The sequence below is a fragment of the Delphinus delphis genome, chromosome 15 (genome assembly GCF_949987515.2).
Source record: "Delphinus delphis chromosome 15, mDelDel1.2, whole genome shotgun sequence".
Classification (NCBI taxonomy): Eukaryota; Metazoa; Chordata; class Mammalia; order Artiodactyla; family Delphinidae; genus Delphinus; species Delphinus delphis.
The window spans coordinates 40416638-40437646 of record NC_082697.1 but is presented as its reverse complement, the minus strand read 5'-3'; the positions used below and the strand labels follow the sequence as shown (position 1 = coordinate 40437646).

At 37.6% G+C, this 21009-nt stretch overlaps 1 protein-coding gene across 1 annotated transcript in view; it reads right to left on the bottom strand.

Annotated features, from left to right (window-relative positions):
* MACROD2 (mono-ADP ribosylhydrolase 2) overlaps positions 1-21009 on the bottom strand; it is a 1989932-nt gene that overhangs the window by 1889408 nt on the left and 79515 nt on the right. The window contains exon 3 of the mRNA XM_060031258.1: positions 12564-12671. Coding sequence (XP_059887241.1) covers positions 12564-12671 — 108 coding nt within the window. The remainder of the gene's footprint in view (positions 1-12563; positions 12672-21009) is intronic.

The window sequence follows — 21009 nt, the reverse complement described above, 5'->3', positions numbered from 1 at the left end:
TTGTAGAGAAACTGCCCAAAGAAATGCTGAAAACAGAACTTCCCGATCATGGACCCGAGATAAATTACTTGGCCGTCCCCCCTATGAATCCAATGAGTCTCAGGCTGCTTTTCCCCCTGGTTTGTTGGCTCAAATACCACATGCTGGCCTTAAGGCCTGGCGCCGTCTTCCGCCTAAGGGTTCGCCCACAACTTCCTTGGCAAAAATTCGCCAGGGACCAGAAGAGCCTTATTGTGAGTTTATTAGCCGCCTCACGGACGCCGCCGAGCGTGTAGTGGGTGATAGTGAAACTGATAATGCCTTTGTTAAACATTTAGCTTATGAAAATGCCAATCCGGCCTGCCAAGCTGCCCTTCGGGCTCATCGTGGTGGTAGCCTGGCTGATTACATTAAGTTGTGCTCCGGAATTGGTCCCTCCCATTCTGTTGGTCTTGCGATTGGAGCTGCTCTAAAAGATTTTATTAACGATACATCCGTCCTAGATAAACAACAAAAAACTTGCTATAATTGCAAACAACCTGGACATTTTGCCCGGGATTGTTCATTACATAGACAAGGACAGTCATTAAAGGCTAACCCACAACAACCCCAATATCAATCCCGGGCTCCTCCCACCACCGTTTGCCCTCGTTGTAAAAGAGGCAAACATTGGTCTTCAGAATGTTTTTCAAAAACGGATATAAATGGCCAATTGCTCCCCAAAAAACAGGGAAACTTTTCACGGGGCCAGCCCCTGGCCCCTTCCTTGGAACCAAACCAAGGGGCAATTCGGTTTGTTCCTCAAAAATCTGGACAAGTTCCCTGCACCCAGATGTTGGCTCCCTCTGTCGAGCCACACCCGGAAGCGCAGGATTGGACCTCTGTGCCTCCACCGACTCAATATTAGTCCCAGAACAAGGAGTACAACCAATTCCCACAGAAGTTTATGGCCCCCTGCCCCCAAATACTTTTGGTTTAATTTTAGGAAGAGGTAGTTCCGCTTTGGCTGGCCTCCAAATTATACCTGGTGTTATTGATAATGATTATTCAGGTCAAATTACCCTTTTGGCATCTGCTTTACAGGGCCCTATATCAATCCCTAAAGGTCAAAGGATAGCACAGTTAGTATTGTTGCCCCTAAATTCTTTAAATAAGAGCCATATTAATTGTCCTAGAGCAGATGCTGCTTTTGGCTCCTCAGATGTTTATTGGGTCCAACAAATTACTCCTGAAAGGCCACTCCTAACCCTGTGGTTAGATGGAAAGAAATTTGAGGGTTTAGTCGATACAGGAGCCGATGCAACAGTTATTTCGGAAAAATATTGGCCCTCCTCTTGGCCTTGTACAGTGTCTATAACTCATTTACAAGGCATAGGACATTCTACCAATCCTAAACGGAGTTCTAAAGTTCTTACATGGATAGATACTGAAGGTAATACTGGACAGGTACAACCTTATATTTTGCCACATATCCCGTTGAATCTTTGGGGACGTGACATCCTGTCACAATTAAAGTTAATCATGGCCAGCCCCAATGAGGTGGTGACCCAACAAATGCTAAACCAAGGGTTTCTACCAGGCTTAGGCTTAGGAAAAAATAATCAGGGTATTACACGACCTATTTCCCTGGCATCTAACATAAATCGCCAGGGCCTAGGCAGTTCGCCTTTTTCTTAGCGGCCATTGACCTTCCTGTGTCCCATGCGGACAAAATACGATGGAAAACTAATGATCCCGTTTGGGTGGACCAATGGCCTCTAACAGAAGAAAAACTTACAGCTGCCACAAAGTTAGTGCAGGAACAATTGGCCGCTGGACATTTAGAAGCCACTACTTCGCCATGGAATACCCCTATATTTGTGATAAAAAAGAGATCTGGCTCATGGCGACTTCTCCAAGATCTTAGGGAAATTAATAAAACAATGTTTACTATGGGAGCTTTACAGCCTGGCTTGCCTTCTCCTATTGCCATTCCAGCTGGCTATTTTAAAATCATTATTGATCTTAAAGATTGTTTTTTTACTATCCCTCTCCATCCTCAGGATAGAGAGCGTTTTGCATTTAGTCTCCCAGTAATTAATTTTAAAGGCCCAATGCCACGTTTTCAATGGAAGGTCCTCCCGCAGGGTATGGCCAATAGCCCCACCTTATGTCAAAAATTTGTTGCACAAGCTGTAGACCCTCTTAGGGCTCGTTGGCCTGGTATCTATATCATTCATTATATGGATGATATTCTTTTGGCTGGAAAATCAACTGATGAACTCCTTAAGTGTTATCAAGATTTAAAAGATAATCTTGCTTCCTCTGGCCTTCAAATTGCTTCAAATAAGGTACAATTAAAAGATCCATACTATTATCTTGGTTTCGAATTAAACAAAAAAATAATTACCACTCAAAAGATACACATACAAGTATCACATTTGCAAACCCTCAATGATTTTCAAAAATTTTTGGGAGATATTAATTGGCTACGACCGTATCTTAAACTTACTACGGGAGAGTTAAAACCCTTATTCGAAATTTTACAAGGGCCATCAGATCCCTTGTCACCCCGTAGGCTGACTAAGGAGGCTAAAACTTCTCTTCAATTAGTAGAAAAGGCCATTAGATGTCAACAGATTACCTTTTTAGATTATGGTCGTCCCTTTAGTTTGATTATTTGTGCCACTGCACATACACCCACTGGAGTCCTATGGCAAGATCATCCCCTCTTGTGGATACATTTGTCCGTATCTCCTAATAAAGTGCTTAAGACCTACCCTTCCTTAGTAGCACAGGTTCTTACTTTGGACAGAGAAAAAAGCCGTCAATTTTTTGGCAGAGATCCTGATCATTTGATTCTCCCCTATACCAAAGAAGAGCTTGGTTGGTTATTACAAACTGATGATAAATGGCTTGTTTCCTTATCCTCCTTTCAGGGTAATATTGATAATCATTATCCACCTGATAAGCTCCTTCAGTTTGCTAGAAAACATCTGTTTATATTTCCCAAAATCACTTCTGCTGTTCCTCTGGGAGATGCTGCCCTAGTATTCACTGATGGATCATCATCCGGTGTTGCTGTATTTGTTATAAATAATCAGCCCTATAGGGTACAGTCCCCCTTTTTATCAGCACAACTTGTTGAGCTTTTTGCCATTCTTCAGGTTTTTGAGATGTTACAGAATATCCCCTTTAATTTATATACGGACAGCTCATATATAGCTTTGTCCGTCCCCCTTTTAGAAACTGTTCCATATATTAAACCCTCTTCCAATGCTGTTCCCCTTTTTCAACAACTTCAAAGTCTTATACTTCGAAGACAAGCGCCTTTTTTTATTGATCATCTTAGGGCTCATACAGATCTTCCTGGACCCCTCTCTCAGGGCAATGATTTAGCTGATAAAAATGCCCGCCTGATGTGCACCGTAACCTCTGATTCTGTTTCTCAAGCTACTCAATTTCATCAGCTACATCATGTTAATGCACATACTCTTCGCTTAATGTTTAAGCTTACTCGAGAACAATCAAGACAAATTGTAAAAAATTGTCCAGGGTGCGTTACATTTTTACCTCTTCCACATCTTGGGGTAAACCCAAGAGGTCTATTACCTAATGAAATCTGGCAGATGGATGTTACCCATCTTGCTAAATTTGGAAAATTAAAATTTATTCATGTGTCCATTGATACCTTTAGCGGCTTTATATATGCCTCCCTTCAGGGAGGAGAAGCCACAAAAAACATTATTTCACATGTGCTCCAATGTTTTACAGTTTTAGGCAAGCCTCAAATAATTAAAACAGATAATGGGCCTGGGTATACCTCCCAGGCTTTCCAAGATTTTTGCACCCGGCTTCAAATAAAACATCTTACGGGAATTCCATATAACCCCCAGGGTCAAGGCATAGTAGAAAGAGCCCATCAAACCCTTAAAAATACCATTTCCAAGCTTAAAAATAATGATTTAACTGCTACAAAAAATTCCCCAAAAAATATTCTTAGTCATGCCCTGTTTGTAATTAATTTTTTACAATTAGATAATAATGGTAGATCTGCCGCCGATCGCCTTTGGCATCAAGAAACTAAAAATCAATATGCACAAGTTATGTGGAAAGACCCTTTGACCTTTAAATGGCATGGACCCGATCCACTCCTCATCTGGGGGAGGGGATCCGCATGTGTATATAATACCAAAGAAGGTGGAGCACGCTGGTTGCCTGAGCGCCTTATTAAACCTATAAGTTCTATAAAGTAATAAATTTTATCCAGGGCCCTTTTCCCTGAGATTGTATTTCTTTTTCTTTTTCAGAAAAAGATGGAGACCCTCCTAATATTGAAAGAGCGGCAGAGACGACATGAGCTATCCGTTGTGACCCTGATCCTGTCATCTTTGCTGGTTGTTGGACAGGCTGAAAGCACTCCCCACTTGCCTCAAAATTTAACCTGATACATTACCATCGCCTCGCCATTACAGAAGCAGAACCAAAGGATGATTTTGGCTGCCCCTCCACTGGAGCGGCATGAAACAGAGACATGCCTACCCCCCTCTTTGATGGAGGGTATGGGTACCGAGTTGAGTGTGGCAGCAAAGCATGCACAAGGGAAAACGTGTATATATGTATATACAAGGTAATCTCTGTTATTCCCTGTGAGTATACCTGAATTATGATAGAGGTTGGTATCTAAACATTGTTTTTGGCTTTTAGTAGCTAAGATTATTTTTGGCTCTGCCTCTCCTCCCCAAAAGATACCAAGAGCCGATGAGTGTGGACACACATACCTTGTCCACGGGAGGATTCAGGTCACTACTCCCTCACTCGGTTAATGCCCACCTCCTTAAAAGAAATAAAAAGGGAGGAAATGTTGGGAGCCAAGAAGTTTTCGCCATTAGAAGATGGCCGACACCCTGCTTCTCTTCCTGATTTATGAGATAGAAGTTCGCGCCTAAAATGAAAGCCCGCGCACGCAGCACCAATGATGATTAGCCAAGTACTTCCCTCATTCTGAATCCCGCCCCCCTTTCTCTGCAGTGTATAAATACAGCTACCGCAGCAATAAAAGTTTGAGGCTTGATCAGGATTCTGTCTTGCCTCCATTCTTTCGCGTCTCCTGCCCTTCCCCCTTTTTTCAACCCCCACAGGTTCCTCCTCGGACTCACAAGGATTTGTCCTGCTGGTCGGGACTCCCAGGGACGCCCGGGGCCGTACACAAAAGACGAAACATATAATACAGAAATTTAATGAAGAATAAAATTTTAGGGCTTTGTTAGTAGAGATGAAATTTCATATTGTATCAAGCAGTTGCTGTCAATTCTGTCCAAAATATTTCTGAGTAAATGAACCTATTGGGTGGGCCAAAAAGTTTGTTTGGTTTTTTCCATAAGATGGCTCTAGTAGCACTTAGTTGTCTTTAACTTCAATCGAAACAATTTTGTTAGATTGTATTTGACAGCTGCCATATCAGCTTGCATTTAAAAAAAGACTTATCAAAATTGGTCAGTTTTTGTGTAGCCATTTTAATATTGAAGATGGATGGAAAAAAGCAACATTTTCGGCATATTATGCTGCATTATTTCAAGAAAGGTAAAAACGCAACTGAAACACACAAAAAGATTTGTGCAGTGTATGGAGAAGGTGCTGTGACTGATCAAACGTGTCAAAAGTGGTTTGCAAAGTTTTGTGCTGGAGATTTCTCACTGGATAATACTCCACGGTCGGGTAGACCAGTTGAAGTTGACAGCAATCAAATCGAAACAATAATTGAGAACAATCAACGTTATACCATGTGGGAAATAGCCAACATATTAAAAATATCCAAAGCAAGCACTGAAAATCATTTGCACCAGCTTGGTTATGTTCATTGCTTTGATGTTTGGGTTGCACATAAGTTAAGCCAAAAAAACCTTCTTGACCACAGTTCCACATGTGATTCTCTACTGAAACGTAATGAAAATGTTCAATTTTTAAAACAAATTGTGACAGGCGATGAAAAGTGGATACTGTACAACAATGTGGAATGGAAGAGATTGTAGGGCAAGCGAAATGAACCACCACAAACTGCACCAAAGGCCGATCTTCATCCAAAGAAGGTGATGTTGTGTATACGGTGGGATTGGAAGGGAGTCCTCAATTGTGAGCTCCTTCCAGAAAACCAAACGATTAATTCCAACAGGTACTATTCCCAATTAGACCAACTGAAAGCAGCACTCAATGAAAAGCGTCCAGAATTAGTCAACAGAAAACGCATAATCTTCCTTCTGGATAACACAAGACCGCATGTTACTTTGATGACCAGGCAAAAACCGTTAGAGCTTAGCTGGGAAGTTCGGATTCATCCGCCGTATTCACCAGACATTGCACCTTCAGATTTCCATTTATTTTGGTCTTTACAAAAATTCTCTTAATGGAAAAAATTTCAATTCCCTGGAAGACTGTAAAAGGTACCTGGAATAGTTCTTTTCTCAAAAACATAAAAAGTTTTGGGAAGATGGAATCATGAAGTTGCCTGAAAAATGGCAGAAGGTAATGGAACAAAAGGGTGAATACGTTTGTTCAATAAAGTTCTTGGTGAAAATAAAAAAGGTGCTTTTATTTTTATTTAAAAAACCGAAGGCACTTTTTGGCCCACCCAATATTTTCCCAATGATCTGAACTCTAATTTCAAATAAGCTTTATTTCAGCTTTACTGAAAAAAGCACATTAAAATAACATTTATTTTAAGCAAGTAGAGGGGATTATTTAAAAAAACTTTTATAAAGTAACATTTCTTCCATCACATGAAGTCTCACTACCTGATTTGCCTATGTAAATATTCAGATATTCTATATTAATTAAATTATACCCAGCTATTAAATGGTTATCTATCCAATCACATGTCACTATCGTAATTTTTGTCACGATTATGACATTCACAACTAATGCAGTAAAAACACCACTAAAGTAAATGAAAACAATTATTTCCCTTTGTCATTAGTTCATATGAATTACCAACAATGTTACAGAAACTCAGCTTTTATTATAAAGCCTCAGAATTGGACAACTTTTCTTGGACACAATTCAAGTAAGTATAACAGCTAAAGCTGTAGAATATAGGATAAACCCTTTTAGTTGGTTAAATGTCTAACTGTGCATAAGACTTGAAGAACATGCATAATTTACCTTGTGACACTGATAGAAAAAAAATCATTTTTCTGATATTAGAACTAAGCAGTATAATTCTGCTACTGTTTACTGAGTGTATCTATATGCTAGGCACTGAGTGTATCTATATGCTAGGCACTGAGTGAAGTGCTTTCTATATATTACCTCTTTTGATTTTCACAACAGCCCTACGAAGTAGGCCCTATTACTATCTCCATTGTACCAATGAATAAACTAAGGCTCAGAAAGGTTAAATAATTTACTGAAGGTCATTTGGCCAGGAAGTTAAAGAGGCATATTTAAAATAATGACTGATCTGACATCAAGCCCTCTATGATTAACTACAATGTAAATGTATCTCTCCTTGTCATGTTGGGGTGGGGAACGGAAGAACTAAAATAAACAAACCTTTTCCTCACTTTCCACTTCAAAAATCCTTTTTATGGCAAACTGAATTCACCTTTGGCCAAAGCCAACCCATTAGAGTTGGAAAGTTAACCACTTTTCCATTATACAGCCCACAATCCACAAATGAATAAAAATCACATCTCCTACAAAATATGTTTCTGTGATTGTGGTACAACTAAAATTGTCTCTAATGATATAATACTGAACCATAAATTAAATGGATGTATTCTTCCCCAAGCTCTAGCAAAGACCAAAACGCTGACCAATAGTCTTATTACAAAATTATACAAGGGCCTAGTTACAGTCAACAGATCATCTTATAAGCTGCTACGTACAAAAAACTGTACTTGAATCATTACAGCAGCTCTATTGGTTACAGAAAAATACTGATGAGAACCCAAATGCCCTTCAGTGGGTGAATGGCTGAACAAACTTTGGTATATCAATACAACAGACTTATTACTCAGCAATAAGAAGGAATGAACTACTGATACATGCAACAACCTGAATGGACCTCAAGGGCTTTATGTTCAATAAAAAAAATCAGTCTCAAAAGGTTACATGCTGTATGATTCCATTTATATAACATTCTTAAAATGACAAAACTATAGAGATGGAGAACGGGGTGGGGGGCAAGGAGGTGGGTGCCACTACAAAGGGTAGCACGAGGGAGTTCTTTCATGATAATAGAACAGTTCTCGATCGTGGTGGTGGTGGTGGTTACAAGCATCTATACACGGCATAAACTTGCATAGAACTACACACACACACACACAACACACGAACGCCGGTTAAAAAATGTTGAAACTTGAATAAGGTCAATAGGCTAGTTAATAGCAATGCACCAATGCCAATTACCTGGTTTTGATATTGTACTATAGCTACAGGACTTACACAAGACTCTTTGTACTATTTTTGCAATTGCCTATAATTATTTCAATATAAAAAGTTTAAACAAAAAAATGGCCCTGGGTACGAGAGTCTGAATTGGAACCTGGTCTGCCTGAATCTAAAATTTGTGTTACTTCCCTATGTACCCTACTGCCTACAAAATCTATTTTATTAAAATATACAAAATATGCATTATTTCCTACAGAGAAGAATATAATATATAGGAGGCTCATCCTGGGTCACATTTAAAGAACTCTAAGAAAGTTCAAAAAGTACTTTATTGGGAAAAAATTTTAAATATCAAATAATTTCATTAATAGCAACTAAGACCAGGTGTTCCCATGTCCAATATGGACATGGAAAGAGAGCTTTACAAGTGATAGAAAGTGATGACTGGGCTGCTTTGGCACCTTGACTGGGCACATTGCCTCTCATTCCCCTCTCACTAGAGGCAGCTCTGGAGTTGACTGCCATGTTGCCTTGTTCACCTGAAAGGTTAACAGCTGTTCCTCTCCCGACACACCAGGCAAACAAGCGGCACCGCAGAAAGCTGTAAAATAGAGTCATTACACTGTATATTTGGAATCTCTTTTCCATCTACCTGAGTACTTCCTGATGAGGTTGTCCTTGTGAGATGTAGAACATGGCCAAATTATAATTATCTCAGCCAGAGAAGTAAGCTAAAGGTGCCAAATGGTTTTTGGAAGTTGCTGCCTGCCTTTATATAAATTCATCAAACCCCTGTACACTAAGTGACAGCTACGAAAAATTACACATACAGGCAAGGACAAAGAATCAAAATAGTGATGGGATGTTTTCCTGTTAGTGATGTTTTCCTGTTTAGCACCATTTTATTTTATTTTGCTAAAAGTTACCCCCCAAATTATTTTTATTGATTGATCAGAAAAATATCAAATAAATCGTTTTTTTAAAATCAGAGCCAAAATTGTGTTCACTGTGTCAAGTCCCCAGTGCTGAATGTGCTATGGGTGCTACAAATCCAACTGCATATATTTCAATTTAATAAATACATAGTATCAGGTGTTTATTAAGAACATAAGGACAAGACATTGCTTAGGGAGATGACACAAAAAGTGAAAAAGACACTAGTCTGTAGCCGCAGTGAGGAGATAAACAGGTATACAGCTAACAAAATTCAGGAAAAACCGTAATTACTGATATTATGAAGTATGCTAACATGGCAAATTCAATGTTATGTTAATAACAAGAAAGAGAAAACTCATGAGAATGGTCTTAAGGTATTTAAGAAGGAAATAAATGTCATTGATTATACTCCGTAGGGCAGAACTGGGATCAATGGCTGGAAATTACAAGTATATAGAGGAAGGCTGGTGATGTATATATAGTTTTTAATTAATTTTAATTGTTTTAAATTAAAGTTCATATGTTTATAGACTTCAGGAACTTCCTAAATAAATCATTGGTAGGGACTTCCCTGGTGGTCCAGTGGTTAAGACTCTGCACTTCCACTGCAGGGGGTGCGGGTTTGGTCCCTGGCTGCCGAACTAGGATCCTGCATGCCACATGGCACAGCCAAAAATAAATAAATAAATAAATCATTGATGACTTACTAACTACGAGAGTATCCGATGAAACCTCTGTACTGGAAAGGAGCTGATGAGACTCTTTCCAAGGGCCTGTCTTCTCCAGAGGCCCCTCGTATCACAGAAAGCATCTTGTTTACCCAGAGCCACAAATGAACAGCCCATAGAGACCAGATATAAGGGAGACTTGTAGGAACGAGGTGATCTGAGGATGGAATTGTATCCAGAAGGAGTGATTCACATTGGGTGCAGATTAAATGACCCAGACACATGCTCTCTCATGAAGAGTTTACAGTTTACAGAGGTCCCAGAGGAGGAAGGAAATACAAAGGCATTAGAAGAAGAGAAAGAGAAAAACTGAGCTCTAATTACGGAAAAGCAGATACAGCACATAGGAACCGACAGTCACTTCTGAGAGAGGAACAGGCTGAGCAGGCTTCCACACTTCCTGCTGGCCAACACTATGCTGTATCCTGAACAGTGCTCCACTTCTCCGTGAGACCTGTCCGTTCACCTACCAAGGCCTACTATCTTTTGTGAATTTACTCAATCACCAGAGGGAAACCTGAGACAACGTTGAACTTCATCTGAATTCTGTACTCCTGGAAAGCAAAGACTGTCAAGAAATTACCCCCCACCCCCTTTGTGTTCCTGGAAACAGCTTACTGCAAAGAACAACTCTTCCCCATGTAACTTAGATAAAACTCACGATGACCCCTTGTAACCTATGACAAGACCAAGACACAGACACTCCAAATTCCCATTGTTTATCTCATAAATGATTAGCTGAACTATTTGTCCCCATTGACCATTCTGGTCGATCAATGCCTGTTAACTGGACTTGACCTAAATTTATTCAGGCTTCTCTCCTTCCTCCAAGCCCCTGAACTTTGGGCCACCCTTGAGCAATAGAAGGTGAGCAACCCCTCTTTAAAGACTCCCTCCCAATAATCAGCTGGCCTCAAGGAAAAACATTCCCTGATCAACTGTCCAGTCATGCCACCCTCTCATCCCACTGTCCCACATCCAATTCATTCCAGCCTGTTCACTTCTCCCTGAAAAAGAAAAGCCCTTTTCTGCTTGAACTGAGATGCTTATAGATCTCATGGTCAAAGTGGTTCTTCCTACTGCAATATTCCTCCTCTTCCTATTGAGATAACCCTCGACCCCTTATTATAATAATCTTTTTGAATAAAGCCTCTTCTTTTTACCTAAGTCTAGATTTGTTTTTGACACTTTCAACTTGCAAAGAGCCTAACTTTACAAACCACAAACTGAAATAATTAAATATCCTCATTATTGATATTTATTTTTATAGAATCACAACTATTATGTATTTCTTGACATACACCCACATAATAAAATATATAGAATATACAGACCACCATAAAATAAACTAAAATTAAACGTAAGTTAACTCTGTTATTCTTCCAATGTTTGAAAACAAAAATTACTTAAGATCATTAATTACTAAAATAATTAAAATAAAGCATTAAAAACAAGCATGAAAAGTTGAAACCAACCAACTGAGGTTTGGAAATTGCGGAAATAATTTCTTTATATTTTACTTTTGTCTTCTGTAGATCAATCATCTCTTTACAAAGTCAAAAGAAGAAAAAGTCTGATGAACTTGTTTCTATGTTGGCCAACTATTAACTCAAGCATTAAACCAACTATAATACAGCTGCTAAAGTTCTTTCTGAAGAACTTTCTGCCAACAATGTCACTTTTCCAGTGTTCCAGTACCCTAGTTTCAACTTAGCATGGATACCATGTAGAGTTAGCACGTTAACTGTATCACATACACAAAATAAACCTTCAATGTTTTTAATGAAGAAGGTAAATACGTGATATTTCTATTCCTGAAGGGATATTTTTTTCTAAAATACCTCTATTCCTATTTATGAAAAAATATTTTTCAATAATAAATACTCATATTATAAGCAGATAGGGCAGGGGGTCCCCAGAGAAAGAGAACCAGGCATGGCTTTCTTGACGTAAGAGAGGCCATTTTTGGCCTAAGTCATTTTGTGATCTAAGCCTGGCCACAATGCTTGCCTTTGAACAGGTCTCAGTAATTAATGATTTTAAGGGAAGTGAAAGAATGCAAGAACAAAGGAAAAGCAGTCAAGAAACAATAGTTCAGCGATAAAACAGAGTCCTAGCTCCTCCTCAAGGGATATATGTAATAATCTGTATGAGTTCTGCAGGAACTAAGGCCCCCATCAAGGTGGAGGATGGAATGATGATGACGACCTTTTCTGACTTCAATCAACTAAAGCTTTGACTCTGTTGACCTTTGCCCCAATTCTATTCTGAATTCTCCTCTGCTCAAGCCTCTTCATGAATACACATACACCACTCAAGTCCCTTCATGAGTACGCAAGTACCCTTAGCTTAAAACTTCCCCAATTTTGCTGTTCTGCGAGACACTGCTTTGGAAAAGATCCCTGGTGTTCTCCTTACTTGTTGCAAGTAATAAGTCCTTCCTTCTCCCAATCTTTGGCTTGGTTGTGTCTTTTGGCCTGACACCCACCAAGACTCGAACCCAGCTTTAGGGTAACAGTATAACGAATACATCACAAAAAATCAACTACTCACCAGCATTGACTATAGCATCTACCTCTAGCAATGTGATGTCACCTCTATAGAGAGAAACTTCTTCACTCAAGCTTTTCTTCACCTGTGATGTTTCCTGAGTATTTTCTTCTGTAATAAAGAAGGAATATATATTAATAGTAATATTCTTATTTAATTTAATAAAGACAATTTTAATACAAGAGCCAATATGGGTCACACTCGGATACATTAGACAAGTGGAAATAAATGTATAAGTACCAGGGGTGTGACTTATTCTCTATTTGTTGTGTATTCCCCAATACAAATGCAGTATCACATACATAATAGGCATTCAATAAATTTAGGCATGTTATATAGGTCAACAAAAAGTTCAATGTTTACTATTAATATTATAAAAATATCAATTTTAAGATATAATTATGTACCACTGGTTTCACAAGAAGATGAGAAAAAGATGTGTAACTACCAAGACAAAATAAATTTTTACAATGAACGAGCTTACTTCTATTTTGTTCTAATTACCTAAAATGCATCCTTGAAAAGAATATTTAATAAGAAAAAAAAAATTTACGTTCAGCTCTTTGCTACTTCTAAGTAATAAGCTGTCCCTCGTAATGGTATGGATCAAGCACATTTGAAAGTGTGAAACTGCTCCTTTATCAAATTCTATAAACCTTTCACTCTAGAGGGCGCTGCTAGATTGAAAAGAGAAAAAGTTCTGTCCTGCACACAACAGCCAGAAAGCTGGTATATTTAAAACAAGCCAAAACATTATCTTCTAAAACCTGACATATTTTTTAATGTTTTTGAGGAGTATTAAAATCTGAATTTTCATGTATTCTTTAACATATAATAATGTTAAAATATATTCAACGAAGTTATATAAAATCAATGTTTTAAAATACATTAAATGCTATACATAAAAAGCTTTTTAATATAACTTTAGGAAAGATGATTTATAAATTTAAAAATTTTAAACTCATGATCTATGAGTTTAATCTTTCAAGGGGGAAGGTAATGCTATTGATTCACAAAGACACTGTAAATGAGCTTGCAATAATGAGGTATGTAGGGGATTTGAGGTGATAGGTTACAAGACACTTAAATTGTCTTCGGCCCCGATAACCAAAGAAAAAAATGGCCAAGACGAAGGAAATGACCTGTGGCCATAAAAGTGATCTTTCCTCTCTCTGCCTCCAAAGCATCCCCTTCTTTGCAATCACTTTTCTCCTTAAAGGATTCTAATCAATTATTCATTGGTGGTAGTAGCAGTAGTAGTAATAATAATAAGTAGAAGAATAATGTGGGAGAATTGTACATTAAAAGAGTAGAGAAAGACTTTAGAAGACCTCAAAATAGAAAACACTTACAGCTGACTTGACCACCTCAGGGACCCCTAGAGTGCTGTTTCCCTGAGTCAGGTAAAGACTAAGAGTTCAGGCTTTACCACCAGACTAACTGTTCAATTCTTGGTTCTGCCAATTAACAACTGGGTGACCTTGGATAAGTTATATATTTTCGCCATGCCTCAGTTCATAAATTACTGTCTCCTTTACAGTTAACATGAGTTCATTACACTTAGAATAATGTTTGGTCCAGAGTAAGCTCTCAACAAACATGCCCCTTTTTTTACAAAGGTTTTACAGAGGTGACAAATATTATTTCAGCATCCATACTGAAATACCACAATAGTTTTTAAATATTTTCAACATTTATTATTATTATTATTCCCTATCAGTGAAAGAGATCGTATTTTGTTTGTGCTCTTACTAATCTGTCAATGCCTGGTCCAATGACAAAGACTTTGAGTAAGAAGACCTTGAGTTCCATGACCAATCAATTTCTATTCTTACTACTTTTACCAAATTAGAAAGTCCTGATTCCCAATTAAAGGTTGTTGGATGATAATAAATATTTGGTGGCTTTGTCAGAAAATTCTGGATATCTGGACTACTGTAAACCTAGAAATTATAAAGACTTCTCACTGATGATGAGTTTTAAAACTCCATCGGGGCTTCCCTGGTGGCGCAGTGGTTGAGAGTCAGCCTGCCGATGCAGGGGACACGCGTTCGTGCCCGGGTCTGGGAAGATCCCACATGCCGCGGAGCGGCAAGGCCCGTGAGCCATGCCCGCTGAGTCTGCACGTCCGGAGCCTGTGCTCCGCAACGGGAGAGGCCACAACAGTGAGAGGACTGCGTACCACAAAAAAAAAAAAAAAAAAAAAAAAACTCCATCAGGCATTAAATTGATAAACATATCACAAATGAAAGCAGAAAGATTGACTGTTTCAACTTGGGAGACAGAGTAAATCGATTCCTGATCTATCCTCTAGTTGCGTTTAGTTCTAAAAAGTATTTCTTCATTTTCTTATGAAGCATTATGTATGTAATATTGCATTTATAGTCATGTAAGACTTTTAAACATATGTGGCAACAAATCATGTATTTTTTTCCAGAAGTAAAGAAATTGTTAAAGAATTGTTTTAGAAAGCATCAAAGTTTAAACCATTTATATCACAGTTCAGTTTTCTTAAAACAAATCATAATGTCTCAACTTCAAACTTTAAAAATGGGACATTTTGAGCCTAAAGGTTCAAACAATTCAACATATTAAATAAATATATTGCTATGACATGTCATTCAAGTAAGTTACTCAAAATGGTCTTATTAGAATTATTAGCATCATGAAGAAATATCTTTATCTCTCTTTCATTTTAAAAATTCACATGAGCATCTTTTTTCCTCAGAGCCAGATTTATACCTACCTGCTGTCCAACTCCTCACATGGTATATCAAAAAGGCATAAATGTACTCAAAAACTACAATTTGATAGTATTAAAAATTATCAGTATTTCCTCCAACAATAAACCAAAACCAAATGGCATATTTTTGACCACCAAGTGTTCTCTGTAAATATAACAATGTAAATTATCATTACAGGCCACATCTTTTACTTGAATAAGCAACGTACCACCTTCCTTTTCACACAACTGTGTTCCACCAGCACTGATCCCAAAGTGTCTTTTCCCATATCCTGGGTTTTCAGTGATAAATAGGACAGAAAACTGTCAAGCACTGCTCCCTCATAGACATTCTATATGTACACAAAGCACTGATTCACATTTTGTACATCAGTGGCTTTATCCAGCTGAAAGTTAAAATATCTGTCAGTGTGCATATGTGATAGTAATTGTTTTTCCAGATTGTATCCTATTGATATTGTAAAAAAAAAGTTTTTTTCCAGAACTACCACAAAAAGGGAAAAGAGATCTCAGTACAGAACTGGGCTCAGTTACCAATACAGCAAGGACAAGTGGGGATTTATAACCAAGGAGCAGAGTGGGGATCAGTGGAAGGAAAATTACTAAGAGAAAACTTTGGGGGTGAGGGAAGATTTTGGTTAAACACACAATTCTTGCTGAAGGCAAGCCAGGGTGGTCAGATATCACCTAGGGTATGAGGGGGGATGCAGAATTTTATTAGATATGGAGAGTGACCAGATAGCAAGGATGAGAAAGTCTCTCTAAATTGATTTAGCAGGATTCTTGCTAAAATTGGACAATGCAGGTCTGGCAAGGATGGGGCCTAGTTGAAAAAAGGGTTTGGTGGAACCTGACTAAAGTTTAGTTAAGGGAGAGAGTCTTTGTCAGTCCCTGCTCTTATTTGAGGAAAGAGAGACTTCCTTCCTTTGAACAATGTAAGTCCATTTCTCATTAGGTTGCCTTTTGTCCTTTAAGGACCAGCTGAACCATTGGTTGAGACTTGGTAGTAGAGGATTTCTGGTGCAAGCAGTCAGGCATTTAATGAGGGAAATTCCCATGAAAAGAAAAAGAAAAACAAAGATCAATGGTTGGAGCACACTATAAAACTAGTTTCTGAGTCCAGAGGGCAGACAGTTGAGAAGATATCTACATGTTGGGCTTGAAGCATCATTTGCAGTTTCACTGTCCTTGGTGATCGCATCAGGTGTTCCAGCAAACTTTCTGAAAGGCCCACACAATAGCAAGCATGAAAGTTGTACATACATGATCTGTTGTGGTGATTTCTTTGAAGTTTATATCAGGTCATCCAGCTTCAGCTTGCAGGGCTTCAAGAAAGGGGCAGTTTTAGATCTCAATGAGGCCAAATAAGGAGGAGGGGAGAAAAATTGGAAACATTTTGGAGAGCTGTAGCCAGATACTGGAGGAAACTAGAAAATTGACAACATGTGCAAGACAATGAGCAAGACTGGAATTTAATAACCCAAAAGGGTGCACTACAGTTTTCCACTGAAACCTAAAATGTCTCTCTACAGTCACCCCCCACCCCATTTTTTTCTTGTTTACAAAATAAGTCTGGTCTCATTAGATTTGGTCTGATTATTTACATAAATGCAGCAAGAACGGTCACTGACCACTTAGGCCTTTCAAGCTTGCTTTGCTGGAACTTTTCATAAAGAATCCCAAATTAGACTTTTCAAAGCCTCTCAAGGCTAGGAAGCACATCCAAGAACTCACCACCAGATTTAGCCTGTAATACCTACACATTTGGGTAAATTCCTCTCTTCTCAAGGTTCCAAGAATATCCTAAGGTTCCTGGGCTTGATAGGAAGTGACCTTCCTTACTCATCTGTAAGGCTGGGAACTCTATAAACCAGGTACCAGACTGGTTTCTCCAAAAGGGCTTTGTAAGCATTGGCTCTATAATGCAAATCTTAGTTCCTTAAAACTATCTGATAACATGAGATTCTATATCTTTGAGATTATCATTCACAAATATGACATTCCAACCAAAGTCTATACAACTAATTTTTCCAATTATGTCCTGTTACAAGGAAGACAGATTCTTATTGAACCTATACAAATAAAGTCACTGCCATGAAAATAAGAATACTCAATAGAGTTTCTGAATTCTAGAGAGATCAGGTAGGGAGAAAAGCTAAATGTTTCATTTCTGTTTACAAAAGTATAATTAACTAAATTGTCATGAGTTACAGAGAGCTTGAGAAAAGATAAAAAGGGGTTCGTTAAAACATTAAAGAACCAGTATTGTTCCTTATCAATAACCACAAAAATCATAATCATTCTTCGTCATTAGTTCATTCAGTCCCATGTAACTGATTTCTTTCTTTCCCCCAGCGTTATTTAATGTGTTGGAACAACAACAACAAAAAAAAATCCACATACTTTCTTTATTCCATTAAAACAACAACTACATTAAGTAATCTTATATACTGAGATCTCTTTCTGAATTCTCTATTCTGTTCTACTAAACATTTTTTTATAGTATATTCTTTTTTTTCTTCTTCATGTAATGGATTTTTGTTCTGCTTGATCTTGGGTTAGCATTTTTTTTGTTTTGTTTTGTTTTGTTTAAACCAGTCAGCTTCTCCATTAGTTCTGGAAATCCTTACTTGGTCCAGCAGTACAGTCTCTAAGTTATTTAAGCAATAATGTCTTTAGAAGCCTATACCCTAGAGTACTTTCCATAGTCCTTTCCATGGATCTCTGAAATAGTCACTTTTTGTTGAAGACAAAGCACTCTTGCCTGTAGCTGACTGCAAGAGCTTTCAGGGAAGAATCAGAGTAAAATAAAAATTATCTGTGAATGATAAAAGACTTAAAAATGGTCATTGTTAAAGATCTGAAGAGAGTTTATTATAAAAATGATATAACTAACAAGGGAATCTGGTTATTTCTATGACATACAATGTTTAAATAACTCGAATTATAACTGACAAAATTATACCAGGACATAAGATGGATAAAAAGGATACTGGCAAATTTCTATGAACTTCATACAATTTCTGAAATATATATAGTAAAAATTTTTACCCACACAAATATAACCATGGGAAATTTAAGCATCATTTCTTTTTGGACAATGTTTCCCATGTAATGTAATATATCAAATAAATCAAAATTTTTTAAGATTTTTTTTTTTTTTTTTTTTTTGGTACGTGGGCCTCTCACTGCCGCGGCCTCTCCCGTTGCAGAGCACAGGCTCCGGACGCGCAGGCCCAGCGGCCATGGTTCAGGGGCTCAGCCACTCCGCGGCACGTGGGATCCTCCCAGACCGGGGCACGAACCCTCGTCCCCTGCATCAGCAGGCGGACTCTCAACCACTGCACCGCCAGGGAAGTCCAAGATTTTTTTTTTGATGTGGACCATTTTTGAATTTGTTACAATATTGCTTCTGTTTTATCTGTCGGTTTTGTTGGCCGTGAGGCATGTGGGATCTTAGCTCCCTGACCAGGGATCGAACCCACACTCCCTGCATTGGAAGGCGAAGTCTTAACCACTGGACCTCCAGGGAAGCCCCCTTAAACCAAATTATTTTTTTACCTTTCCTTCTATACAAGGTGAAAAAACAAATCTGTTGAGATTTTCCAGGAACCCTCTGGGAGATATCTATCTCAGAGTTCAAGATTTCATTTAGGATTTGATTTGGGGAACATAATAAAAACAACATAAAGCACAGGAAATTATTTTGATAAGACATAGAATCTTTGTTCCTAAGTAGATTACTTAAAAGATAAAGAAAATCCTTTTATGATCTCTTATTAAGATCAGACTAATAATCCAAGAAAACTTCATTACTTTAACAGAGAGAAAAAAACCCAACTCTAGTTTTGCATCAGTACATTATTGGGCTCATTTAAAAACAAAAAACAAATAAATTCATTCAATCTTAGCTAATTTGATCACAGATTAGCTCTTTTGCAAACCTTCTTTAACTCTATATCCATTCAGGTTTTCTCCTATATTTTTTCTCTTTCTTGTTCTGAAATAAGCAGTGATCTCAATTTAGAATAAAATGACTCTCTTTTTGCTTAACAACAACAACGAAAATCCTTCATTCCTCACAAACCTTGCATAAAGAGTTGTTTCTCTTATTGTTTATTATTTTTAGTAGTTTCATTTATATACATTAATTATAATTTTTAACTAATTTTTATTTTACAGAGAAGACTAAGAAGTAGAAAATTGCAAATTGTCACATGCCAGCATTCTGTAGCAGGCTAGCAAATTTTATACATTTACCATCTTTCAATTTCTAGAGACGTGTTTTTATATGGCAAAAGGACATTTATTAACAGATTCAAATACATTTAGCTTCTCTATATCACATTAAAATAAAGAAGCCAACCTATATAAACAAAGTTATGTTCAGCAATTAGTATTTCAGTAGTTTATTTTACTTAGAAATAACCTAGATTTTTATAATGAATATCTATACTTAATTTAACATAAGTCTAGGGTTACAAGGTACTAAAAAGATTTTGGAAGCTATTTTTATGCAGACATATGACATAAAACAAAGCTCACCATCATCTCAAGTTATCTCTCTGTTAACTATTTTTACAGCACATGCATGTTAGGCAAGTTTGCAAAAGCAAAAACCTAAAAAAGTTAAACACGTGGATTTTCTTTTACTGCTACACTTGATATACAAGAAGTCATGGATAACAAGGAATTCATTTTTACTACATCTTTACTTGTATATTTGGTCTTGGGTTGAATTTATAATATTTATAATCTTAAACATCTAGTAGATATAACATAAGCTTATTTGACTAGTAAACCCAAGTACAACAAAAATGTATGCTTGTATTATACTTAACTGCTGATAACTCAGAAGACATACCTGTTTTTTTAAACCAACAATATTAAACTAGTCTTATTTACCAGAGGTTTACCCAAGTCACGTAAACTTGAAAAGTTTTTGGGTTAGTTTCTATATTTCTGGGAGTTTTAGGAATATTTAACTTATATAATGCTAATTTAATCTCTAAGCTAATTTGCATAGAGCTCCTTCATGGGATTTTATGAATTTGGTAACACCATCCAAAAGTAGAAAAATATCATATACACATAAATGCATATGTACGTAAACATACATAAAGACAGATGCAAACAGAGACCTTATAGCTTTCACACTAAAATTTTAGCTATGAGTCAGGTAAATATAGTAATATACTCTGGTCTTTGCTCCCCTTGATATTTTTATCCAAATTTTGTTTCTGGCAGAAGGAGCAAGTTAAGGTTACCTGTTCAATACGAGGGCTAATGCTTTTTACTGGTATTTGTGGAGGAGACTTTCAAGATTTTTCATTTGCCCTGATATGTAATCTTATTGAGGCTGTGGACTAAACTTTAGGTAAGAAACTGACAGGAGACATCAAGCAGCTGCCTGGCTGTCCCCAAAGCTTTTCTGAGTGGACAAAACATCCAGTCTGTTTTCAATCACCTTTTCTTCCTTTTGAGCCTCAAGTAGTAGCTTTCAGGGGCCCCTGAGTTCCTTGAGAGTCCCCAGTTGGGAGCAGGGGGCCTAAAGTTCAAGTGACTATATGAGCTGAGGAGCTTAAGTAGGAAGAGAAAAGTCTGGCAGCAGGAGAGGAGGGATGAAGAAGATAGGGGTTTTGAAGAGGGATATATCAAAGGATTTAAATGGAACTGAAGGGAAAATCCAAGGTCTAAGAGGAGGAA